The sequence below is a fragment of the Oreochromis niloticus genome, linkage group LG1 (assembly GCF_001858045.2).
Source record: "Oreochromis niloticus isolate F11D_XX linkage group LG1, O_niloticus_UMD_NMBU, whole genome shotgun sequence".
Lineage (NCBI taxonomy): Eukaryota > Metazoa > Chordata > Actinopteri > Cichliformes > Cichlidae > Oreochromis > Oreochromis niloticus.
The window spans coordinates 16,598,662-16,624,379 of NC_031965.2; the positions used below are offsets into that span (position 1 = coordinate 16,598,662).

The 25,718-nt window shown below is 40.4% G+C and overlaps 5 protein-coding genes and 1 long non-coding RNA gene across 6 annotated transcripts; 3 read left to right on the top strand and 3 right to left on the bottom strand.

The window, feature by feature from the left end:
• Positions 1-21: 21 nt before the first annotated feature.
• trmt10c (tRNA methyltransferase 10C, mitochondrial RNase P subunit) lies at positions 22-1,845 on the bottom strand. Its single transcript, XM_003445770.5, has one exon. The coding sequence runs from the start codon at positions 1,614-1,616 to the stop codon at positions 99-101; it is 1,518 nt and encodes a 505-aa protein (XP_003445818.1). The 5' UTR covers positions 1,617-1,845; the 3' UTR covers positions 22-98.
• Positions 1,846-2,032: 187 nt separating this feature from the next.
• Positions 2,033-5,578, top strand: txnl4b (thioredoxin-like 4B). The gene is made up of 3 exons (XM_003445715.5): positions 2,033-2,243; positions 2,328-2,479; positions 4,625-5,578. The coding sequence occupies exons 1-3, from the start codon at positions 2,112-2,114 to the stop codon at positions 4,788-4,790; spliced, it is 450 nt and encodes a 149-aa protein (XP_003445763.1). The 5' UTR covers positions 2,033-2,111; the 3' UTR covers positions 4,791-5,578.
• Positions 5,579-6,323: 745 nt separating this feature from the next.
• On the top strand, positions 6,324-11,131 carry mrpl16 (mitochondrial ribosomal protein L16). Its single transcript, XM_003445714.5, has 5 exons — positions 6,324-6,565; positions 8,230-8,301; positions 9,611-9,759; positions 10,349-10,642; positions 10,781-11,131. The coding sequence occupies exons 1-5, from the start codon at positions 6,496-6,498 to the stop codon at positions 10,970-10,972; spliced, it is 777 nt and encodes a 258-aa protein (XP_003445762.1). The 5' UTR covers positions 6,324-6,495; the 3' UTR covers positions 10,973-11,131.
• On the bottom strand, positions 10,937-12,495 carry LOC112846227 (uncharacterized). Its single transcript, XR_003219095.1, has 2 exons — positions 12,369-12,495; positions 10,937-11,618 (listed from the first exon to the last, which is right to left on the bottom strand). It is a non-coding gene; the product is annotated as an uncharacterized LOC112846227 (long non-coding RNA).
• Positions 12,496-13,489: 994 nt separating this feature from the next.
• On the top strand, positions 13,490-22,337 carry cenpq (centromere protein Q). Its single transcript, XM_005466886.3, has 8 exons — positions 13,490-13,822; positions 13,908-13,950; positions 14,042-14,153; positions 14,314-14,382; positions 15,745-15,874; positions 18,696-18,815; positions 20,743-20,814; positions 21,474-22,337. The coding sequence occupies exons 1-8, from the start codon at positions 13,739-13,741 to the stop codon at positions 21,663-21,665; spliced, it is 822 nt and encodes a 273-aa protein (XP_005466943.1). The 5' UTR covers positions 13,490-13,738; the 3' UTR covers positions 21,666-22,337.
• Positions 22,338-22,529: 192 nt separating this feature from the next.
• On the bottom strand, positions 22,530-25,393 carry LOC100711569 (C3a anaphylatoxin chemotactic receptor). The gene is made up of 3 exons (XM_003445768.5): positions 25,247-25,393; positions 24,183-24,322; positions 22,530-23,837 (listed from the first exon to the last, which is right to left on the bottom strand). The coding sequence occupies exons 2-3, from the start codon at positions 24,294-24,296 to the stop codon at positions 22,905-22,907; spliced, it is 1,047 nt and encodes a 348-aa protein (XP_003445816.1). The 5' UTR covers positions 24,297-24,322; positions 25,247-25,393; the 3' UTR covers positions 22,530-22,904.
• Between the last annotated feature and the right edge of the window lie 325 nt (positions 25,394-25,718).

A 25,718-nucleotide genomic window follows, 5' to 3' on the forward strand; every position in this document is an offset into this window, starting at 1 on the left:
CCAAAGTAGTTTCTACTTTTCTAAAATGCATTGTTGTCATTAAAGCAGCATTTATTCACTTTCAATTTCCATTTACAAAATAGCAAAAGTTATTTTTCTCACTCCTCATGCCACCACATCCTGTTCCTGCCTGCACTTTTTCTGGCTTCTATGTCACTCTTTAACGATGTCCGTACTTTGGTTCCAGCTGGTGTCTTGTCTCTGTCTCTTCCAGTGAACCCGGACTCTCTGTGCTCTTTGTTTTTAAATGTGTTTATACTTCTTTTCTCTCCCGACCTCGGTGGCCTGTCGCCATCATCTCTGGCTCTGTGTCTGGCAGTCTGTGTCTGTTGTTGGTGGAAGCCGTCGTGCTTCCTTTTAGGCACAAACTGTAACGCCTCATCCCATCTACCTGTATCCTTGAAAGAGAGCATAATGCGGATCATCTGATCCAGAGTCAGATTTTTGGCTCCCATCTCCCAGTGGAGGAACTCATCAAGGGGTAAACGAGCTGTGGCCAGCTTCAGACGCTTTGCATTGGCCAGTGATAAGCCTGTCTGGATCGAGCGGTCCACTAGAGCTCCGATGATATAAACCTTTGAGTGGTCAAAGATGCGGAGGACGTTAGGCGAGTCTGCAGTGAGGTACACGAGCTGTTCGCGGGGGAACACGTCTATGTGCTGCCGCTCAGAGGTGGTGATGAGTAGGCGCTCCCACGTCTCTGAACCGTACCGTTGGAGCAGCTCCTTCTTGTAGAGTCCATCTGGCTGCAGGTTGCAGAAGTGGAGATGGTAGGGCTCAGTGGCACGCCGGTTTAGCCCTTCCACCTCCATCAGCTGGGACACCGTGTTCTCGATCTCCCGCCTGGACATGTGCGACTCATAGCTCATGTCAAACACCAGCGGCTGACCGAACACCATGGACTGAGCGGACTTCCACGCCAGCAGCTTGTCCAGAGAACGGTCCCAGAATTGGAGGAAGAGTGTATTTTTCAACCTGGGTCCCCCCTCGCCCTCCCCTTCCTCTCCACCGCTCTCCAGTTCTCTTTTCTCCATCAAAGATGCTTCTCTCTTGGCCGCCTTCTGCTGCTGCTTCTCCTTACGGGCCTTTTTGTGGCGCTCCCTGATAGCCAGGTACTTCAGGTACTTCTTCCTGGATGACTTGGTGGTGAGCTTCGCCAGTGTCTCCACCTCCTCATCAGTCATCTCTTCAGGTACAAGCTTTCCAGCTTGCTGCCACATCGCAACCAAATCCCGCATTGCCTCCAGAGAAGACCCGTCCTTTGAATCATCTCCTGGCTCTTTCAGGTTCTCATCATCATCACTTTCCTCTGCTTCATCTTGAACCTGCTTCTCATCAAATGCAGCCTGGGATCTCATCACAGACTTCCACCTGTCCAGATCTAGAGCCTCTGTTTCCTGGGGTTTACCTGCTTTCGACTGTGCAGCATCTTCCCCCGCTGGGCTGATAGCACTGAGGAGGCGGATGGACACCGCGATGGACGCTCTGTGCCTGCTGGCTCTGCTGTTGCTGGTATTAAAACTGCACACTTGCCTCCCGGAAGCGCAGAATGGCACAGAATGAGCGCATTTCCAGAAAACAGCACAGCCTCTGGGAGTGAAGAGCCGCAGCAACATCGCCACAGATGAAACGAAACAAGAGCTGCTTAGAAAACCAGGAGAGCCAGACTGTTTTTACAGAAGCGCTTCTCCCAGACTCCCGGTGTTATTCAAGTGTTACAAGTAACGGCAACATCTCACTCAGAGTCCAGAACGCTCTCAGAGGTATGCTCACATGTGTTGACGGCCAGGCTTCTCAAACATTAGGGAAGAAGGTCACGGTGTCACACTATAATATGTCGTAGAGGAAACAACAAGGTGGCACAGCATCGATTGTCTTTGTTGAGAAGAGAACATGAGCAGTTTTCAGTCATCTAAATCTATATAATGTATAAAAATTGTAATATGATGTAATAAATTATAAACCACAGCCTATTTAAATTATTTCCACAGTGTCCCTAATTAAAGTTAAGGCGGATATTTGATAGTGTCGCACACGACGCAATGATGACGCACTTCCCTCCCGGAAGTAAAACAAACATATAGGGGGTAAACTACCTCGTTAGCCTCAAAATGAGTTTGTTTTTGCCCAAATTAACGTGCAAAAAAGATATCGATGAAGTCATTAAAGGGGTGGCAGAAAAAGTCGTGGTTTTACGGTTCGGCAGGGACGATGACTCGGTGTGTCTGCAGCTCGACGAGATTGTAAGCTGAAACGGTGACATGAATGTAAATCATGACTGCTCACTTTCTGCTTTAGCCCATGTGTCTCCTCTCTTTCTGTTGTAGCTCTCTAAAACTTCCCACGACTTGAGTAACATGGCGTCCATTTATATCGTCGATGTTGATAAAGCTCCTATTTACACGAGATACTTCGACATAAGCTACATCCCCTCCACTGTCTTCTTCTTCAATGGACAGCACATGAAGGTCGATTATGGGTGAGTGGAGCTAGGGCTCAGAATGACATTAACCTAAAATCACTATAAGAAAACATTAGTTTGAAGCAGTTGAATAGCTTGAACCAGGGAAGTGACCCGAGTGATTATCGAGGGTCATTGAGCTACCCCTCATTTCTTTACATTTTGCTTGCCAGACTTTCTTGTTTTTGTTTTTGTTTTGTTTTGTTAAACAAACGCTTAAAAGAGAACTTACCAAAGAAGCAATCTAACCCCCCCCCAACACACACACACACACACACATGAACACATTGTGTCTTTAGGCAGCAAAAACACCTTATGTGTCCCCGCTTATTTAGTTGAATCTATGATACATGCAAAAGATAACAGACATTAATTAACACTTTTCACCTACAAGGTTATTCACAAATAGCACTAGCTGAAAACCTAGCATATGTGATTATGGTGTGCAGTGTTCCCTTAAAATACATATGAAAAAACTGTAGGAAGTCAAGTTACACAGAATGGTGCGTAATAAGCCACCAAATAAGGCAGAAACTAGAGATTTTTTGATGGTAAACTGGTCTTGAAGTACAGAAAGAGAGCTGTGCAGGAAGTGTGATTTTTATCATTGTGGAAGCAAAACTGCCAAAGTAAGAGGGACTGCATGACAATGTTTATCAAACATGAAGTGTAGTTTTTATCTTCTTTTGTCTTCTTTGCTGCTGGTTCAGTGAATTTTGTTTTAGCTGTTTGTTGTTTGTTGAAATAGCTTCGCAAGATTTAAGCTGAGATTCTGGCATTTCTGATTAAATACATTTATATTTAAAAATTGATTTCAGTATTTAATGAATCAGTATCGCATGATTCAAATAAAAATCGATTTGAATCGGGAAATCCGTTTTTTTTTGTTTTGTTTTTTAAACCCACCCCTAAACCCAAGCACACTGCAAGTGCAGTAAGAGTATACCTGGATAGGGAAAAAAAACCACACCATAGAAAACTATCAGTGATGAATTGGCCGCCCCACCGCCCAGACCATAGCATTATTTACGCACTGTGGGGTCATCTTAGATATATAGATAGATAGCCCTTTATTTGTCACGTGCATATGCAGTGAGATTGGACCCCTTCCGACCGTACATACATTTCACATACTTCACATTGGGAAGACAGGTGGAGAGAGGTAGGATGGAAACAGTGAATATGCAATAAATGAGGGAAGATGAGGAGGAAAAAGAACTCCATCCAGACTGAGCTCCTACAGGAGGACAGTTTGAGAACAGAAAAAAAACACCTCAGCACAGAGAGCACATGAATCTTTACACCACCATATAACACAAAGGACGTGCATCGGAGGAGGTTGAAGGAGGGAGGAGGGTGATTTATATCTGTGTCTGATTGCGTGCGTGTGTGTATCCTGTATCAACTGAAGAGAGAGCGTCCTTTCACCCAGTTCTAAGCAAAAGTCAACAGTTCTCCAGCTGACGCAGTTGGCCTTGAAGGATGTGGCCAGAGAGTCAAATCACAGTCCTGTTATCAGGGCGAGTTGTTGTTCGAGCCAGCTTTCAGCCTTGAAGCCTTCTAAGCCGAAGACTGGGTAGCTGAATGAGATGATTGTTTGGTTTAAGGTTAGAGCGACCAGGCTGCATTTGATTTCGCAGGTGATCTCATATCCATCACTGGTCCCCGGGTCTATCCAGTTCTCTTTGCAGAGCTGTGAGCTTCTCCAAGATCTTATCCATATTGCGTTCAATAAGCACAGTCTGAGTACTCATGGCTCTGCCCATCGCGTTGATCTTGACAGACAACAGAACATTCATTCATGAAGGCTGTTTTTAGAAGTTATGTAAAAGCTTGCCTAAGAGAGTTCAGGTTGTGTTGCAGAATAAAGGTGGTCATACCAAATATTGACTTTCAAACTCATCGAATTTTACAAACTCTGATGCTCTATTTCGATTTATTTTGACACATTTCATTAAAGCATTGTATTTCCTTTCCTAAGTTTAAAGAGACAAGGGATTTCAGACTTTTTTCAAATTCATTTTTGATGGCATGACTTTCAACTTAAGAATAATCAATGTCAATTTTATGGATACATATCAACACATACCAAAAGTATAAGCTACTGCTGATGTGCAAACTTAGAATAATTCCAACAGTTGTTAATAATTGTTTGTCTTTCAGCTCTCCAGATCACACCAAGTTCGTTGGCAGCTTCAAGACCAAGCAAGATTTCATGGACCTGATTGAAGTGATCTACAGAGGAGCCATGCGGGGGAAAATGATCGTCCAGAGTCCTATAGATCCTCAAAATATTCCCAAATATGATCTCCTCTACCACGGGATTTAGAATCTGTGACTTTATTCATTGTGTGATGGGCAAGATGCTCTGCAGAGTAGCACTGATGGCTGCTGAATGAGTAACAAGAGACATTCAGACTTTGAACCACAAAGTAACTGTTTGAGGAATACTAAAGTGCCTTAGATTTAAAGACTGTTGCATATTTATTCTTTTTTGTTGTTGTTGTTGTTGCAGAGATCAGATTACCAACAGTGTTTTTGCCTTTACTGTTTCTATTCCTGACACTTTAAAGGTTCTTCGTTGTGCTTTTGACCATTTTTGCTAATGCTATGGAGCACTAATTCACTTAGACAGGGAGTGTGACAGTAAGGAAGATTGCAGGTTAGTAAAAATGGATGTCAACAGAAGTGTTTTGCAAATATTTGATGATATAGGAAATGCAAACATTAGGGATGTAAAGAGGTTGACTGCAGGGTAGTCTTTGCCAGTGTTTAACAGTACTATGTGGGAGGCTGGAAAAACTGAAACAATTTCAAATTTTACCTGTGTTAAATAATGGCAGGTGCACACTTGTAGTGGGATTTGTCAAATGGTTCATAGTTTAATATGTTAACACTTAAATATCATTTAAGTGTTGTTGTTTTTTTTCATGCTATCCTCACATGTTTGATAGGTGTGAGTTTTGCAACAGTTTTTTCTGATTTTTATCACTTTTCTCGTAAAAATGTCTTGAACTGTGTTAGCGTTTCCTGTGGTAAACCAGTGTATATCAGCAGTGAAATGCCACATTTATCCAGTGTACATGCTCTGCTGTTATAATAAAATTTCAACCATCAGTTTTCTTTCCCCGCAGTTTTTCTCTGGGTTCTGTCTGCTCTACAGCTGTTAGCACTGCTACTTGACAGCACAAAGGTTCAGCCCTCCTGTTGGACAGGTGTCTGTGTGGAGTTTGCATTTTCTACCGGTTTAGAACATGTTTCTTAGGGTCACTGGTGTTAGGTGAGGCAATTAAATTTGACCTTCTGATGACACCAGTGGACTGTGGTATAGAAGCTTGTTTCTGCCACTGAAACAAACATGTTTTGATTGACAGAGCTAAGTTGAAATTTTATCTCAAATTTTCAACTTAATTCGAAATTTTACTTTATTTATTTATTTATTTATTTTCAATTTTGAGTTCGAGTTTCTCAACAAGATGAGTTAGTAAGTTGAAATTTTGAGATGATTATTCAGAATGTTTAAACTTATGGGTGGCAAAAATATATTATTTACTTTTTTAAGTTTTGTTTGTTCAGTGACACAAAAAGAACTTCCATAGAGCAGTGCACATACGTCTAAAATCCCCTATAGGTGGATAATAGAAGTAGGTTTAAGATCTATTGACCTTTTTAGTGTTAACGCAGATTTTTACGATGTCAGCTCCTGAACTCATGTGCTAAATGTGTATATAAATCAAATACCACAATAGATTTTGTACTTTAATGTGATATGTTTATATCACATTAAATATATCAGATTAATGATAATAATAAATAATAAAAGCGAGTAAGAGGGTTACTTTTATTGTGAAAGACAGGAACACAGGAAGTGTTTCTTTTTCTGCCGGAAGTCTTACAGTAACTCCGCTATGGCAGCGACCTTGTGTCCAACGTGGTGTTTGTAGAATTTTATATTATTCAGACACCTAAAATGCTCATACATGTACCACACGGAATGACTGTCTGTTTGTAGGGTCCATTTCAACGCTAACATCATGCTCTCCCTCATTAAAGCTGCTGCCGGCGGGCTGACCGGAATCTGTCAAACCAGCAGTCACCTACAAGGTAATACAAGCTAGCTAATGTTAACCTCATCATAGCGTTAACCTCCAGGTAAAGGTGGAAACAGGGCAGATTGATTAGGTTACGGACACGAGACTGCAGCTAAACTCCTTTCCCATGCTAACGTTACACAGTTAGCCTATAAAGAAAGGCGGTGTGTGAAGACAGGGTCCTGGCCAGGGTTATGAAGTAGACGGGCAGCCAGCTTTGCCAGGGGGGTATTTGGCTCAAGTCACCAAGCTGTGCCATTATGAAATTAAATCCAATAAAAACGACAATTAAAAATAAAGAGTGAGTTTATTCGTATATCACAGTGCAGTAATGCACCGCTGTTATACGCTAAAAACTCGTTACATTTATATTTAAAAGAGGGTCGCAAGAGTCAGTATTGTAAGGTTTAGTAAACCTGGTCACTGAGCCACCTTTACCAGCTATACAACAAATTCAAGCATACACAAGTTACTTTAAACCACACCGTACACAGTAGGCTCATAGAGAAGAAGTCACAACACTACAGAGAGAAATCAGGAGAGATGTTTTCTCTGGTGCCGATGTGGATCAGTGAGCTCACCACACACTTGTACAGTGACTGTAAGTGCACAATGTCTTCCAACACATTTCCACTATTTTTGCAGTTTTTGAGTGAGGTCTTGCCTTAAAACTGGGCAAAAGTATTGAGCCACTCACACATACATACTACATAATTTGGTCAGCTGTGGAAACTCCTACCTTAAAGCCTCTTGCACTAAGTTTTTGAGCTGATGGTAAGGAGATGAGGTTTGGGGCTCTGAGGTTATTGAATCAGCAGAGCTTTGGCAATTTTTCACTCGGCATGCGCCATGGCATTTTGCAGCACCGCTTTGGTCAACCACTTCGTGACAAACACAGTTACTACAATTTTATTACCAGAACTGTTGCGCTGGTGGCATCTTATTACAATACTACCCTCGAAGTCAGTGAGCTCTTTAGGTGACTCAAAAATACCTGAAATCAAATATATATACTTTTGTTCAAGCTGACAATTGACCACATGAGTCATGAGTGGTACTTCCCAAGTCTAACCTGCACAGGTCTGCTCCAAAGTCACAGTCCTCCTCAGTGAGCTTGGTTTGCTGCAGGAGCACTAAAACTACTGTTAACCGATTATTTAACTTAAGCTTGTGGGGTTAAAGTTTTACATGACCGAACTGTTTGACTGACTTAAATTCACATGTGATTGTGGAAGTGTATTAGTAGAATTCAGCTGAAGGGGTACAGTGAGCTTTTTGGACAGGACCTGGATCCCCAAAGGTCCCGTTCTAAACGCCGAGGCTTACTGAAGTGATTAGACATTTGGCTATGCAAAGCAATTCTATGACAGAAATGCCATATTCATTTTATTCAACAGGATATGATAATTACATTATGCCAAACGAGAAACCTGCAGTTAAAAATAAGCCGCACATGTTCAAAGAGCAGCTGACTTCCTCTCAAAGCTGGACACCCAATGAATAGATTTCAACACAGGACATGACAACATCAGTTTCAGATGAGGACAAGTCCACCACAGACTTGCTTAAAGAATTTTTTTCGTAAATATAACAGCCCACACAAGTAAGACTTGTTTTGTTTCTGAAAACCACAAAATTTCCCTTGCACAGTTGTCTCATGTGTCGTTTACTCCACAGGTCCTTTGCACGGCTACTTGAAAGTCCTCTCTGCAGGGCTGAAGACATATGAAATCCCTCCAGATTACAGTGGTAATTATTCATCTTCTTTTCACTAATTTGCATCAGGCTGCCTAATTTTTATGGCTTTACACTGCTGGTCCTGAGTTATGCTTCATTCTCATTAAACAACCCCAACCATGACTTAAATCACAGCATGAAGCTTTCAAAAGTAACCCCAACTCTCAACCTGCGGGCCTTTAAATGCTGACTTCTCCTATTAAGAAAACATGAAATATATTTATTGTTTCAAAAATCCCAGTTGTTTAATACAGATTGTGATCTGTATGAAGGCCGCTGTTCCAGTGCGCTCCAGCGCTGCCATTCAAAGGTGCTATTCCTGCAAAGTTTCAAAAAGAAATCCACTATGTGCTGGGATGTGGTTTTAGCAGTCACAGTTTTCCTGTTCATGAGAAAAGGGGAAAGTGGAGGTGACATGCTTGTGGATTAAAACGGCTGACAGAAGGCCCAGCGGCTCTGTTCTCAGCACTTTTCCCATGATGCATTTGGTGCAAGTCGAATACAAGAGCTCACAGAAACTCTCCCGGTACGCCGTAAAACATCTGCAAACGCACAGTCAACTCAGACTATAAGAGTTCAGTGTTCTCTAATGGAGACTAATGCAGAGGGATATACCAGCAGATGTGCGTGAGTCAGTAGTTATGATTCATGTGAAAATGAAACTGACCTGGATTTAAAAAAAAAAAAAGGAAATTACTGTTTGTAGAAGAGGTCTGATTGTGCTGACCTGTAAGGATGCTCCCTCTTGGTTAGCACAGAGGTGCCACACAGACCATTTTGCCCAGTGCTCAGCCCTGTTATCTCTAATAATGTCCTGTGCATTTTCCTCAGCTATGCACAGGTTCAAAATTGAAAAGGTGAAACCAAAAACACGTTCATCTCACTGTAGATTTGGAAAGGTCACCAATCAGACTGCACTGCAATGTAAACATGAACAGTGGGAAGACATATATAGTTTTCCTACAGTCGGGCGTATATTGCTGACGTAAATGTGTCTGTAGCAGGGATGTACAAATCTTTAGCGTTTGGATTTCTTCTAGATGTGTCATGGCAACACAATTCACACTTTCCATGCGTCAATTCACTCGCTTCTGTTGTGAAAAGGTCACCTCTGATCCACAACACTCATGGAGGAAATTGTGCCTGAGGTGCAGTTTTCACCATGAGTGTTGCGTGGACTATTAGTATAGCAGTTAGAGCTCCAATCCCAACCCTTCTCCACATAGCAACCTTTGTATTTGCATCCAGCACCCTCAGTTCTGGTGTTCAGTAGCAGATAATATGTGACGTGTTCCTTCGTGCCTGTTTTTATCCTCTACAGATGTGGTGCTGCCGGACAAGCCCAAACTGAAGTTTTTGAACAAGGTGCCGAACTTAAAAAAGGCCAAGAAAGAGGCAAAGAAGCTGTGGGATATCCAGGGACCAGCTAAGTCTGCAAATACCTTCACCACGGGACAGTACGCTATTGTGGTGGGCGCATTTATTTTACTTTAGATATCGCTGACAGGTGTCTATGGACCTGTTCATTGTTCAGATAAACCGCTGTAGTGGTGCATGTTTTACAGGATATGACTAAGTGCCCTGACATTTCGTTTGTTCAGTGCTGACCAAGATTTATAGTTATAAAATAAAAGGTGACTCAACCTGGTTCTTTTTTTATTTTACTCAAGATATTTTCTTTTAAAAGTACTTGCTGGAAAAACTTAACAGTACATCTGCAGGTTAAATGAGATGAAACGGCACCTGTCTGTCACACAGGGCCACAACATGGTAACTTTAAGACTTTTACACAGTTTAAATGAAGTGAGATATTTTTATGTTTGGCCCGGGTAGATGGTGAAAGTGAGTGATGGAAAACAAAGCCGCTTTTTGTGCCAGAATGCTTTGTGCCAAAGTTATGTGGATTGATTTAAGGGACTGCAGTTTTTGGCATTAAACAGACTCACGGGTTGCTGCCTGGTTTTAGCTGTGTGCTGCCATATTTTTTTTTAATGATTAAAAAATAGAGAATAACACTAAGTGACCTGTTTTCTCTCTCTCTCTCTGATCTGATATACAGGCCATGGGAGGCGGGTACCTCCACTGGGGTCATATAGAGATGATGCGTCTTACCATCAATCGAAAGATGGATGCCCGGACCACGTTTGCAATGTGGCGGATCAACGCCCCTTACAAGCCCATCACACGGAAAGGTCTGGGTCAGCGCATGGGTGGGGGCAAGGGAGCCATCGACCACTACGTGACACCGGTTCGTTACGGACGTTTGATCGTGGAGGTGGGAGGAAAGGTGGAGCTGGGCGAGGTCGAGCACATCTTGACTGAAGTGGCAAAGAAGCTTCCTTTTCCTGCGAAGGTGAGATCACAGATAAGGCATGCACTGGTGGGAGATAAAGTCTGAATTGTTTTCAGATGATGTGATTTGATTAGAAGTGACCACAGTTTTTACCCACTGGTTCTCTGTGTTAACAGTATTCTCATGTCTTTATTCCAGGTAATGAGCAAAGAGAGTCTAGCAACCCTGCAAAAGAAACAAGCTGACATGGAGCAGAACAACCAGAATCCCTGGACCTTTAAGAAGATCGCACAGGGCAACATGCTGGGCATCAGGAGGGTGCTCAGCCCCTTCGACCTGCACAACCACGGACGCTTCACGGGCAAATTTCACTTTCCACAGAGGGTGTGACACACCCGAGGGACTGAAATTTAATAGTGTTGTAATGTGAAGAAGATTCTAGAATTCTGAAATGCTCCATCTTTGAGTTTTATCTCAGAATCTTCTGTTATCTTTTTGGGGTTTTGTGTGTTTTTCCAATTATGTTAGCAAATATATCATGTTCTTAAAGTGGTGTTTTTGTCTATTTTTTGTGCTCATCACAGTTTATAAGGGTTTGTATTGGTCAAATGTTAGTGAAACTTGCAAACACTTAATGGCTCTTCACCAAAGTTGTGATGGTTCATGAGCTGGCGGGGTGCCCTGCCACTGGCATTTTGGTTATGCTGTGGCTCATTTTCAGTTAGCTGTTTAACTCATTTCTGTCTAATAGGGGGAAATAAGATGTAAAGGTTAAACATTTACATGAAAATATAGATTTGAGTGTACAGATTAAACCACATGGTGTGTGTCGGTTGCTCCAATATTTACTGTCTTCTTAAAATGATGAGCAACACTTTGAAGTGGGGAACATGAAATCTTCAACTTGTGGCTTCTCAGCTCAGTGGTTAGCATTGATCCCTCACAGCAGGAGTCCTTTGTTCCCGTGTCTGTGGAATTTGAAAATATTCTCCCTGCTTTTATGGGTTTCCTCCAGCTTCAGGAGCTCTGTTTCTTCCTGTATTCAAAAACACACAATGTTCATTCTCCCCCTTTAACCCTGTGGCGTTCAGAAAGGCACTTGCTCACTCATTAATTACTCATTAATAGTTATGATGGCGAAACCACCGTCAGGGCACTTGCTTACTGGCAGAGCTGAAAATCTTATTTTCACTGGGAGTGACAAGAATGGACAACATCAGCATTGAGGGACAGCTCAGACTGACTATCTTGGAGAGGTAGGGTTAAAGCATAGCCGGTTACTTAAATGAAGATATTTTATAAGTGTTGTAATTTATGCCAAACATTACTGGCTACCAAAGTATGCATCCCATGCTATAAAAGATCATGAACTAGAAATATAATGCCCCAAATATATGCAGAGAATGTTAACTGCACATTGTCAAGCTAACAAAACTTTGAGTGCTCAGTGTTACAGAGAGTGTCCTGGATTTTTGGCATTAACGCACAGCCAGGGGAAAAACTGCATCTAGGCTGTCCTGGCACACAGGCTTACACACGTCGGCTGACCTGACATGTCCTCATAAACAGGAAACTCGTTCATTTGTACTGTACTTCTGGATGAACAAATGGGATTGTTTACTAGCCATTAAATTACCTGAACTTCTCTACTATTCGATGAATCACTGTCAGTCATGCAGCTGAGGTAAATTAGGAACCCTGGGAAGTGTTGTGGACTATACAGTTGAAAATCATAGTTTACTTGTTTGTGTGAATTATAATGATTCTTTTACACTTAATGTCTTACCATATCCATATAAAGCTAGAGGCTGCAGGCAGTCCTGGGGTTTGTTTCTCCTTGATTATGAGGCATAATGTCAGTGCAGATCAACTTAACTGGAATCTGACTCCATGCTGGAAAGACATAAACACATTAGCTAAGGGTAACACTGAGACCAGTGTGCTGCTTTGCTTCCAGAGCTTGGTTTGGCTCAGATGCACCAGATGCTCTTTCTGATACAGCGCTGACATTTATCCAATCTTGGTCTCAACTTGTGTACTGGGTGCTGAGACCACAAAAGCTAGGTTTGTGTCTCTGAACAAAATCTTAATTAATCTGAAATTTTTAATTTATATAGTAAAGAAAGGAAAGACGATCTCATTCAGTGGCCTCAGGATCTCATCTTTGCTTATTGTCACTTAAAAGGCCACAAACTATTTGATTAATTCATTATTTTTCAATCCCATTAATCAGTTTGTTTGTAAAAACCTTCAGTTGAAACCTTTGTAAATACTAAAACTCTGTAGAGATGATATTTTACTGCTAAAGCTACTGCAGCTGCCTATCTACACCCTAATATAGTAGCTGTACCACTATAGTCGCAATATAAAATGCTGCCTTGTGTAAAACTAAAGCACAAAATGAGACAAACTTGATATGAAAGTGGTAGATTTCTTGAAAGCTTGTATGTATATGGACAATTTAACATTTTGTTCTTTATCAACAATACATCGAAAAACAGGATCCCTAAATCTTTTAGAATATTTACCTTTAAAGTATCTGTTAATAAATAAATAGTTTGCGTAGATTTGGAGAAGTATGTTTTAATTTATCTAAACCTTTTAAGGAGGAATACTGTACAGACAAGCAGTGGGTGGGCGAGTTTTCCCCAAAATGGCGGATATAGGGTTAATTTAGCCCCGGGTTGGCGTTCACAGGTAGCGATTTGGTCCAGGTTTTGCTCACATGGGGGTTTGTTTTAAATTTTTACGGAAGGCAGTTAACCTTATCGATGTCCCAGTGAGTAACTAATTTAGTCAGACTTATTACCGTCCCTTATTTCGGCCTTTGGATGACGGCAACATCATTATTGTCTTGAACAGCTGCCTGACAAGCGACTTTCCGGGTAAACCATTGATGCTTGTGCGCATGCGAGCTGAGGAGTTTGAAAACAGCAGCGCGAAAAAGCAGGGCGTCAATAACGCCAATTTTAGATTTTAAATAACTATATTGTGTTTTAACTATGTACAATTTGTTTTATGCCTTTAATAATTAAGGCTTAATTGTTTCACTAAGAAAGCTCGTGCTTGTTACTTAAGACACTTTTGGCAGTCAGACGTTGTCATGTTGTTTCAGCTACATTAGCTTAACGTTTTGGTTTATTTTCACGAGCAAACATGAAACCCACACGAGGCTCTGACCGGGCCCCATCAAAAACACCCAACAGGAAAAACAAGGAAAAAGCAGAAACAACGAGTCGGGTGAGTAAATACACTCCAGCTGTCGTCGTTGTTATCTGTAGCAGCTCAGGCTGACTTGTTGCCTCTGACCCTTCATTTACTTTAGGACCAAGCCAAGATCATCCATCCAAAACCATCACAGAGGAAAGGTTAGGACAGCTCTTATACCTCTGATTCTACAGCAAACTGTAAAGTTTGTATTTGTTTTGTATTTTCTAATGCGGATCTTGTTTTTAAAAGCTGAAAGAGGGTCTTCTCCTAACCCTAAAAGAGCTAAAGTCCAGGAGAACAGGGCGCTGATGTCCAGGTCCTCCATCACTGCTCTGGAGAACATAATGGACTTATCAGTACTGTGAGTCTCAAATCAGAAGCAGAATGCTCTTATTTTTAACCATAACCTGACATATACTTCAAGCTCCTTCTGAGATTTTCCTGTTGACACTGTGCAATAATAGCAAGGAAATTTACCTTGTAAGGACACTTTGTTTTTGTTTTTTTCCCCGTGTTAACAGAGCAACTCTTGCTTTGAAGCGGACAGAGAAGAAGGAAAGCCAGGAGCATCTGAAGAAAATGAAAACCATGTGAGCATTAAGTCTGAAATTACAGTTAAATTATGTATAAATAAACAACATGCAGTTGGATATTTTTTTACTTTAAATTTAAGTCACACATGAAATTAAGTTTGTGTAGGTTGGTTTTAGGAATATACAGCACTTAAACGCCTATCACATAACACAAACGTCACACGCCTTGTGTGATGTTTGCTTATGTACCCCATCAGTCAGCACATTAGAAGCCTTGCGGTGCTTTGTTAAGACCAGAAGAGTGGCTAAAGGTGTGGCATGGCTCACACCCTTTCATTACATTCCACATAATTACCTTGATGATGTTCAGATCGTGGCTTTGCTCTGGGCTTTGTTCCAGAAAGCAGGTCTAGTGAAAAGTATGACTTCGTTAACCCTTAGGTTATAGGTTATAGACTAGATTGCTCCCTGAAACAAAAATTGGGTGTAACACTATCTCTGGATAGTAATTCAGCACTTATGATACCGCGTTTGTGTCCGCAGGTATTTGCTTACACCCAGTTTATACCTTTGTGATAAATGAATAGTCATAACCACAAACTACTCTGAAACCCTAAAACATATCCTGCACTGTAACCGGATGTGGATGTCCCTAGAAAAGTCACTACATGTCTCATCAACACAGCTCGATTCACTACTATTTTGCAGCAGTTATTGACTGGATCACTGAGAGCATAACAGTCATGTTCTCAATATAAGAAACAATAATAATCATAGCTTCAATTTAGGGACTCAAAGAAGTCGTCACATCATCCCCCCCCCCCACACACACACACACACAAAAACAACTGCATGTAGGTCAAATAGTGAATAATGGTTAAAATCTGGGCTAAACAGGAAAAGGAGTGACAGCAGAGTTCACCAAGAATGAGAACAAGCACCACAAAACATTCAAACAAATAAACAAAAAGCATGACAAGCTTAGATGGTGACTGTAGTGCAGTTTAAGATAAGACAGCTATTAGGTTGTTAGCCAATCCCCTGCACTGAAACAGTTGGCATATGTTACTGCAGCAATCACCATTTGAAAAAAACTGGTCTGTATATTTAGACACAACGCAGTGATCATTGATGAATCAGTTGTTGTGTTGTAACCGATTGGACTTTCTGGAACCAGAAACTCAGAGTTCATCAGCTCAGTGTTTGTTGAACTTGCGCACAAAGCAGGGCCCTGCCCTGTGTGGGTGTGCATCACAATGATAAGGATTGAGTGAAAGCTGATGAACCCTCATTAAATTATTCATTTATAATCCTCTATTTAATTTTTTTATTAATTCAGACATCATCATTTGAGATTTAATTAAAAAAAACTGCAGTTTATGTTGCCTTTTCCTGATGTGTTTTCCAACCCATTTTTAGGTTCCTGGCTCAGTGTGCACAACTCAAAGTTCCAGTGCAGAAACAAAAATATTTGGAGCATTCATTCAGGCATCACCAGGACGAGACTAAGAAGTCAGCGGATGGAGAGAAGAATCTGAGCATCTTGGAGGTGAAAAACATAAAAAATGATTGGATTGCTTTGGAGGATTTGATTGGAAGCTAAACTGTCTCTTGTTGGAAGATTTATGTGGCCATGAACTTGATACATCTGTGCAAAACCTACTGATATAGAGAGGTTTTCACATTTCTGCAAATTGATATTCTGTTTGTTCAGCAGGTATGTGAAAAATGATTTGCACTGCCTACCTTATGGTTAGACTGTTTGTGGTCTTTGACACCAGTGAGATAAAGTCTCTTTCACTTTGTGTGCTGTGGTTTCTCTGCTCTCAAGTAGCACCTACTCAGCTCTCTGTACGTGAGAGCAGAGGAAGGACGGGGTTAAAAAACAAAACAAAACAGGAATTTAACTGCTCACAATAAAAGTGATTGATACAAATTAGGTCAACATGTTTGTAAACTAGGACACATCGATTTTTTTAATTTTTACTAGAGTACAACACCACAGCGAATTTTAAATCAGCCAATCAAGACTGAAGTGCAGACTTTTAGCTTTAATTCATTGTTTTAACTGTTTATGAATTGTAGCCAATTTTATTTTATAATATAATGATTTTTTTTTATATTTTATTTTTTAGTAATACAATGATTTATTATTTACATGGATGAAAATCCTTTGCAGTCAATGAGTGTCTGAAGTGTAGAACTAATGGACTGCACCAGATGTTGTGTTTCCTCCTTTAAGATGCTCTGCCAGTTTTTGTGTTCAGTAATTGAAAGCATGCTCTACTGGGTTGATTTAGCTATTGAAGAATCAATTTTCTTTAGCCTGAGAAACTGTTGGCTTTTTTGCAGTATGCTTTGGTTTATTATCCATTAGGGCTGCAGCTGTCATTAATTTTAGCAATCTATTGATAATTCCACTGATTTAATCGAGTAATACTTTTGTCTAATGAGCAATAACAAATATTTAAAAAAAAACAAAAAACACAGGTCTTTCAAAATCAATGTTTATTTTTTTAAATAATGAAATTTAATTAACACAGTATTTTATACTGTTTCATGTTCAATCTGAAAATGTTACGAAAGCCTTAAAATTAATATGGTCTAGTACACCCCATACCCCCCTTTGGACACGCCAATGTTTGCTGTAGGCATGGCTTCCATGTAAAATAAGACGGCTTGCATCAGCCTTCAGAAAGCTGTATTATTTAAACGTGTTATTAGACTAAGTTAACAGTTCATCTACATATTTTAATACAACTTCTGGAGGCTTACTGATTTTCACTGTGTAAAAGAAACACTGATGGATGGAGCAGCTACAAAGTTTGCTTTTCTTCACGTCGGAATTTGTTGATCAGGTGCTTCAATCAACAAATCAACGTTGGAAACACGTTTTCTTTCACTCTACCTAAGCTTACTATCTCAGTAATGGCTCTGCCTCTTTGCTCTTCACGGTGCGTGGGTTTTATGTTGTCAGACTTCCTACATCATTTAACACATCAGAGTGCTACAGAGCCATGTGTTAAAACGAAGCTTCAAAGCAAAGAATTTGTGTCGAAGATATTTTCTTTTTATAAGCGAATTACTCGATGAATCGTTGCAGGCCTAGTTTTCTATTTGCACTGTGAAGTGCTGTATGATTAGTTTTTCTACAACTGACTCAATCTGAACAGAGAATATAGGCACGTAAAGTTAAACAATGGGGTGTTCTCCCCGACTATTTTCACTATAGGGATGTGTATATATGTGTGTGGGTGCACAAGTATGTTTATATATGTATATAGATCTGTAAATTTGTATCTTTTGACTTGTTACTGGGGCTATAAAAATACATGTAACAACATGGAAGAAACAGGAAGAAAAAGTATACACTATTGGTTACTAAGTAGTGGAATGGGGTGGGATTAAATAAGCTTATGCTTCTTCCTACTTTGAACATGCAAGTTATTCATAATAATTGTTTTAAATTTTCCTTTTGTTTTGCTTCTTTTGTCTCTTTTTTTCTCTTTTGTTGTTGTATATTATTTGTTCAAAATAAAAATACAATAGAATACACTAAAGAGTTCATCCTGCTGCTGCTAACAGCAGTCCTATCATCTTTAAGTACTAGTGACTTAGTTTCCCTGGCAACCACATGGACCCATAACACAAAACACTCTCCACAAATTCATCAGACCATGAGCTGTTTTTCCTCTCTCTGCACCCATTTTTACTTGCTTTTTTTACATTTTTAATTTGTTTTGACACAAGTGCATCTTGGTGTCATCTGTTTAAAGATTCAGTCTGACCTTTTCTTGTTCTTGTTCACCTTTCTGTAGACCAGCAAGGTGCAAATTACTCATTAAGGTGTCTCTTGATTGTTGGTTTTGACGATGATATGCTTACATCCTCAAGAGTGTTCTTGACTTGGTTCGATGATTTTAACCATTGAAATAATTCTGTCATCATGCCTGTCATTTGTACCTATTTTCTGTGGACATTTAGACCTCTTTGGTGGTCGGTGCATTCATCATTCTGTTTAACAAAATTATTGTGATTTGGTGCTTTACAGCTAAAAGTGAGTTGAATTGAAATTTCGAGCCTATGAAAATGGGGAATATGTCTAAAAATGACTGTAATTCTTGAATTAAATATGAAAGTTTGGACTTTGATCATGTGTTAATTAATTGGTTTAAAATCCACAGTGGAGAAATTGTCTAAAAATCTATGAACATAACTGCTGCTTTTTCACTGGGATGTGACAGGTCATAGAAAAAAATAACATATCATGCTAAAAAAAAAACCCCAAAAACCAAAAAAATAGCTCAGAGTCCTAAAACACGAGAAAGGTATCAGTGGTTTTACATGAGGTCTTCTTTTTGACTTTGCAGGAAGACTTGAGGGCTGTGGTTCGTGCACTGGAGAGGCTGGAGGAGGAAACCGAGTCTTTGCAGCACTCGTGCAGACAGCTGAGGGACCAGTTGGAGGAGGAAGAGGAGAAAGCTAAAGAGGTGCAAATTATTTCACACAAGCATGCATACTTATTTGTCTTTATTGCAACATTCTCCAATCAGTGCTGTCCTGATTTTAATTCAGGTTTGAATTTGATCTTTTCATCTTAGTGAAAATGTGAAACACCAGCTGTTATGAGCATTTATATGATGCTATTAATATAAACACAAATTTATCTATTGAAGCATTACAGCATTGTCTGTGTTTTTCATGGTTGAATCATCCTCTTTACTCTAAAGTTATCACCTACAACCACAAAACACTGTGCACAAACACTGAGGAGTCGCAGCAGATGTGAATGTTGTCAATACATCCGTTTCATGCCTCATACTAGCTGATACAGAACATTTCACAATATTGGCCAGTGTCAATGCTTCAGGCTCTTTGATATATTCTTGGAGTTGTTCCTGAGCAATTTTTGTGGTCCTGCTGTGAGAGTCAGCTGTCATGGCAAAGTGCACATCCATGTTGGGAATCTCATCGTCCGCTACATCCCAGAGGTGCTGTATTAGACTGAGATCTGATGACTGTTAGGGCCATCTGAGGACCGTGAACAAACTGATATGTTTAAGAAATCAGTTTGATAGAGTTGTTTTGCAACATGTTGCGTTCTTCTGCTGTAAGCAGCCATCAGAAGATGGGCACATGGTGGTCATAAAAGTATGGACATGGAACAATGCTCACAAACGATGTTTCTGTAGCGTTTAAATAATGCTCAATTGGTACCATGAAGTCCACAATGTGCCGAGAAAATATGCTTCACACCATTACAACCTTACCAGCCTGAAGCTTTGATGCAAGGCAGGATGGTTCCATGCCTTCATGTTGTTTACTGACCCTGCCATTTGAATGCTTTAGCAGATATTGATTCATCTACCGGGCAACTGGTGAGACTGTGAACTGTAGCCTCGGTTTCTTTCTCTTAGTTGGCCCCTGTTGTGGTCTTGGTTTGACGTGTTGTGTATTTAGATATATTCTTCTCCATACCCTGGTTGTAACCAGAGGTTTAAACAGGCTGACTTTATTATTATTTTCAAGCAGTCTTAAAATAGCAACCAAGTTATTTTAAACACTCTGGCCATACTCCGTTGACCTCTGGGATCAACAAGGCATTTTCACCCAGAGAACTGCTGCTTCTTTTCTGTTTTTCAGACCATTCTCTGTGAACCTTAGAGATGGTTGTGCGGGGGAAATCCCAGCTGGTCAGGAGTTTCTGAAATACTCAGATCAGTCTGGCACCAGCAACCATGCTATGTTTAAAGCCACTTAATTCAACTTTCATCCCCATTCCGATGCTCAGTCTGATGTTTAGCTGGCACACTGATCATGTCTGCATCCCCGAATGTGCATGTAATTGGCTGTTATTTATGTTAACAAGTAGATGAACAGGTTTACCTGATAAACTGTTCGTTACTATCTCTCGTGTGTTTTTCAAATTCTGAACCTTTTGTGTCGATTTATTTCTTTGATCTGAATTTTCCCTTTTTGAACATTTCTCTCTTCTTTCCTTCTTTTTGTCTTTTTTTGCAATTGACTATGGATGATCTGCTACAGGTATGTATGCTATATGACTATGTTTTAATGTGACATACATTAGAGTAAATGGGTCATTTAATAATAGTAGATGTCACAGTTGAAGTGACCAGGAAATCGTTGTGGTGAACTGCAGTTTCGACACCATCGTGGGGCTGTTAGACCGATTTGTCTAGACATTTGTTACAAATTCACCGTAACAGTGAATTTTTCGTGATGTTTGGCTGAAATGTGGCTATTTTGTGGCTGTTGTGAAATCTGACATAACCTATTCTGGAGAAATATCAAGTATTGCCTGGAATGTTACACCAGAGCCACATCGAATCACAGACTCGAAGGTTTTTAATGATTTACTTCAAACTCACACAGCACCCCTTTTTCTGGTCTTCACAGATTTTACGAATAAGTGAACGAGCTGTTCTCAAACTTCCCTGTCTTCCTTCTCAGAAAGGTGAAACATTGGAGGTGAGTAAGTGTTGTTATTTTCAGAGCTAGGCACTGCCCACACTTTGACACCATCTGAAATGTGCTTGATTTAACCAAATTGCACAATATCACTTATCATCGTTAAAGGTAAAGTTCATTTTGTTCCTTGTTTTTTTTATGAATAGCATTTCTAAATCGCTTAGTGGGCACTTCCTCTACCATGTAACAGGAAAGCCTATACATGTTCTCTGTGGTGCAACTTCTGTGAAAAAACATGAAATTCATGTTACGAAATGCACGTAGAGAGAGAGAGAGAATGTGACTTTTGGGTTCTGTGTTATCTTGGTTATCTACTCAGCTACAGAATAAACCCTTGTTTTTGTTCTAGCTGTTTTCACAAGTCATATCACTCATAATATGTTTTACCTGGAATTAGTTATAAAATCAACCAAATGTCACAGGTTAGGGTTGCAAGTATCATACCTGAAAATTGCATCTGTGCCACTTTTTGGCACTATAGGTCTGTAACAGTTGTCTTTTCTCAGGTTTTAAGCTTTAAAAACTGTACTTGTATGTGCATTAATGTGTGTATAACCACTGCTGATTGATCTGCTGCCTCTCTTTCCTAGGAGAAGCTAAGTCAAAGACCAGATCATTAAAAAAAATCAATTTAAATCGCCACTTTTTGTTTTCCTCAGGCTCTGCTGAGAAAGTTTATACCAGACAGCGATTCTGAAGCCACAGCTCAGAAACTGGGCCAAATTCTGCAGAAATCGAAGCCAACCGAGGATGACCAGGTGCTGCTTGCACAGGCACGTGAACACGGCGATCGGCTCTTCCACCCCGGCTGCATATTGAATAGTAGCACACTGAGTTTTGAAGAAACGTAGAATTAAAGAAGGGGTTTAGAGATTTGCTGCACGGTATTTATTGGGTTTGATACTTTCTAACTTCCATATTTGTGGTCGTCTTTGTGGAATATTTCTGCTTACCATGCAGTCGGCTGGTATTGAGTTTGCATAATATTCCTGTTTTCAGCTACTTTTTTACTTTGTTTTTTATTAATTATGTGTTCTGTTATGTGGATGTTTTTTGTCTTTTGGTGGACATAAAAGCCTGATATCCAACATCTGTGGCAAGTTTAGGCTAAACAGCAGAAAATTAAATAAAGTCACAGCTGAACAGTGAATTAATAAAAATCCTGCTGCCTAAACTTTTTTTTTTTACAGTGGAAGATTTGGTGTGTGAATAAAAACAAGTCCAAATCTTGCTGCTGCTTGCTGCTTGCTGCTTGATGTTTTGCAAGCTTTGTGAGACATTCAGCTAACTAAAGCTACTGGAATGTGTTTAATCTGGAAAACTTTTGGATTTACAAATTTGGAGAATCCGCTCTGTGCGGGAACCATGCCATTCTTGAAAGGATTATGCAAGGTATGGGTTGTTTTTTCTTTTTGAGAACTCCGTGTAATAAAATTTACCCTGCAGCCAGGAAGTTAGCAACAAAATGATGTTAATGTTTTTTTCATTGCTGTGCACATTGCATAAACCAGTGAACAAGATGATTCATGAATTCATTTTTTCCCTAGAATAACAACTCCGCAATCAGCATGTTCAGACAGAGGCAGCTTCTTGTTACGAACTGGCAGCAACAGCCAAACCTGAATCTCCTTTTCATGAGCCAAATATGCTCTTTTTGGCAAATCATAGGAGTAATTTTTGTTTGTTTTGTTTTTTAAATGAAACTTTCCCATTCCCATTCTCAAAATTTTTAATAGCCTATTAAGAAAAAAAAAAAAAAAAGTATGTGTACATTCAAAACAAATCAATAACAGTCCAGATCCTTGAAATACACGGTCCAGATAGGATCACATCTCTGCAAAACTGTCAAATGAAAGCAAAAATCATCTTTTTATTTACAAGATTATGTGTGGCCTTCACTCATTAAGGAAGACACTGCAGTACATTCACTTGCAATAACTCAAACACTTCCACTTCTGTATTTTATTTACACAACTCACATTTTAAAGGGGGATGAGTAATTTCCACAAGAGGAGAAATGCACATGTTAAAAGAAATGCTGAAGAAATGCAGAGTTAACATGCAAAATGATTACATTATTGGTCTCCCTGTTACATCTGCGAGTTTTTCAGTGACTTCCTTCGTATGGACTCTGAGGAGTCGTCATTGAAAAGTCGGTCAATGGTGGAGACCAGAGAAGCTTTGATGGCACGGCCTAAGCCTCTGGCAGCAAACACGTAGAGCACGGGGTTCAGGGCGCTCTTGATGTACACCAGGTACAGAGATATGTATCTACCATAGCGTGCTGACTTATACAGAGAGTCAGATTTTGCCAAAGCCTGTATAAATCGACAAACAAAAAAGGGCACCCAGCAGGTGAGGAAGAGGAGCATTGTGAAAAAGAGCACATGGTACATCCTTGTCATCTTGCGTGCCATTGAAGGAGTGGAGGAGGTGGGTGTTGGAGGTGAAGCTCTCCTAATAGTGAGCAAAACAGCCAGGTTACTTCCCAGGAACACCAGCATGGGCAACATGAAACCTGCTAAAGTTTCTATTACGAACAAAGTCGTATTATGCCCTTCGCTCTCCAAGCAAAGGTGTTTCCCATCAATCTCCTTCAGGAGAGCGAAGTAGAGGTAGGGGCTAGACAAGATGGTAGCCGTCAGCCATATGAGACCACAGGCCAAAGGGACGGCCCAAGCTGGCCGTCGCAGTCGAGCCCACACTGGCCTCAGCAGGCACAAGCATCGTTCCAGAGCCACAGCGCAGAGGAGGAAAGCAGAGGCGTACAATCCCAGGACCCGCAGGAACATGATGATGCGGCAGAAGGTGACCCCAAACGGCCAGCTGTAGTTGTGAATGAGAAAGCCCAACATGAGAGGGGTCCGCAGGATCAGCACCAGATCGGCCAGGGCCAGGTTCAGGACATAGACACGGAAACTGCTGGCAGCACGCGTCTCCTCATTACTGCCTCTACGCACCACATGACGATGACTCCGCAATCCGAGTGCCCAAACCACGAGCCCATTCAGAGGCGCGCCCACCTTTAGGTACCAAGACAACCAGGTTGCAGTTAGGCTCAGGGAATTTTACAGCAACTTGACATTTTGCAGGAATTTATGTAATTGCTTGTTATGATGGTTCATTCTGTGAAACTGATATGAAGATGGAGCCAACAGCTGGTCTTATTTAATGAGCTCTGGTGGCTTTTTCAGCCTTTGCATGACAATCATCATTTACATTGAGCAGGCTCCCTGCCTGTTGTAGCTGCAGTACATGGAGCATTTACTCCACAGGTATATATGTAAATGGAACTGATACTGAATGTGAATTTTACATCGGAAATGATTCCTGAACTGAAAGTTCAAAAAAAGAAGAAGATTTCTCACCACGAAGATAAGCAGCGTAACTGCAATTTGTATTCCCCTTGAGGCCTCTGCCTGCCAGGTGCTGCTGTTGAAGCTAGATAGGTTTCCTGCCTGTGTCCCATTCATGCCAGCCATCGGGCCGATGCGAAACTGGAGATGGGCTGTAATGCAGCACGTTAGTTAAATACAGAAAGTACTGCGGCTGTTTGTCAATAAACAATTTCATCACTGATGGAGAAGGAAAATGTGCAACTTTTGCACTGAAAGACAGATTTCACATGTGCTGGTTGCCTAAAATGTTGACAAGCTGATGTCCACACCACATAGCAAGATGACACCGCAAACTTCCTTCTGTTCATTTGCTCATCTTTGCATTGTTTCTTAAAGTTACGTTCCTTACTTAAGAATAGGAAATGTGCATTACCGCAACAAAGTGAGTGCAGCACTCGAGTCTGAATCACCTGGGTGGGTGTTTTTAAAAAATCATCTATCACTTAGGTGGCATTTTCTAATTGGATGAATAATCATAACCACTGTACTCTAACTTTGAAAATGTTGTGGTTTTCAGTGCAAATATCAGCTTTTTCTCAACAGGCAGTTTGACCTTATGTTCTGCTTTTTGTTTCCATGGTGTCATTAATAAAAACATGAAAGCACAGCACACATCAGGTGCAACAGCAATGATTAACAAGAAAGGAATCTGCTACACGTACATTCATTCAACCCCGGGGTCTGCTATTCTGCTGCTGCATGCAAACATTCCTCCTCAGTGAACTTACATCCCTCGTATGAATTAATTTTTCACAGCAAAAGTGAATTTCTGCTTTCACAAATCATAGAAAATTTTCTCTCTCCATGCTAAGCATTAAAAGCAGTGAGCAGCATCTGTGCTGCAACTGACTCCATTTTTAGTTTGCTGCCCGTACTAACCTGATCAGTACTAACATGCACCACAGTTTATCAGTAGCTGTGAATCAGTAGAGATTAAAAGCTTTGAAGTTGGTGTTTTAAAAAAATAAAAATACAATTAAAATCTAAAAGCAGGATTCAAATTGAAATGCTAATTCAAAGACTTCTTTACTCACCTCCTTTACTTGAGTTGTGGGTGGAAGAAGTGGAGGAGCATATCAATAAAAAGGGAGTGCCTATCTGCCTGACTCTAGCGATTTCTCTCTCTCTCTTTCCTGCCTGTGATTGCAACACACAGACACGCACTCCTTCCTATAACCATATTTACAACATTTAAGAGTAAATCATACTTTTCTTCTGATAGTGAAAAGCCATTTCAAGTGTTTCCCCCCTGGCTTTATCAGCTGATTTACATGAGTAGTTGTTAACCTCAGAGGCATAAAAGGTAATAACTGAATGAGATAGAACTGCCTCTTCTTCCCCCCAAAATCTAAAGAGCAACAAAGCATTTCTTTTTTCACTGATTTCACATCATTTTCTTTACAGCAAAGTAGCTCATTTAGTGATGTAGCTACTCTAATTTGCCACAAAGTTGTTTTTTTGTTTGTTTTTTTCCATTTTATTACATTTTGGTGGGCACTTTCTTTT

Coding starts and splice junctions, on each gene's coding strand:
- txnl4b (XM_003445715.5), top strand. CDS start 2,112: ATGAGTTTGTTTTTGCCCAAATTAACGTGCAAAAAAGATATCGATGAA. Junction 2,244..2,327: donor GTCTGCAGCTCGACGAGATT/GTAAGCTGAAAC, acceptor TTTCTGTTGTAG/CTCTCTAAAACTTCCCACGA. Junction 2,480..4,624: donor CACATGAAGGTCGATTATGG/GTGAGTGGAGCT, acceptor TTTGTCTTTCAG/CTCTCCAGATCACACCAAGT.
- cenpq (XM_005466886.3), top strand. CDS start 13,739: ATGAAACCCACACGAGGCTCTGACCGGGCCCCATCAAAAACACCCAAC. Junction 13,951..14,041: donor AAAACCATCACAGAGGAAAG/GTTAGGACAGCT, acceptor TGTTTTTAAAAG/CTGAAAGAGGGTCTTCTCCT. Junction 14,383..15,744: donor CTGAAGAAAATGAAAACCAT/GTGAGCATTAAG, acceptor ACCCATTTTTAG/GTTCCTGGCTCAGTGTGCAC.
- LOC100711569 (XM_003445768.5), bottom strand. CDS start 24,296: ATGGCTGGCATGAATGGGACACAGGCAGGAAACCTATCTAGCTTCAAC. Junction 23,838..24,182: donor TTACGCTGCTTATCTTCGTG/GTGAGAAATCTT, acceptor TGGTACCTAAAG/GTGGGCGCGCCTCTGAATGG.
- mrpl16 (XM_003445714.5), top strand. CDS start 6,496: ATGCTCTCCCTCATTAAAGCTGCTGCCGGCGGGCTGACCGGAATCTGT. Junction 8,302..9,610: donor AATCCCTCCAGATTACAGTG/GTAATTATTCAT, acceptor TATCCTCTACAG/ATGTGGTGCTGCCGGACAAG. Junction 9,760..10,348: donor CGGGACAGTACGCTATTGTG/GTGGGCGCATTT, acceptor TCTGATATACAG/GCCATGGGAGGCGGGTACCT.
- trmt10c (XM_003445770.5), bottom strand. CDS start 1,616: ATGTTGCTGCGGCTCTTCACTCCCAGAGGCTGTGCTGTTTTCTGGAAA.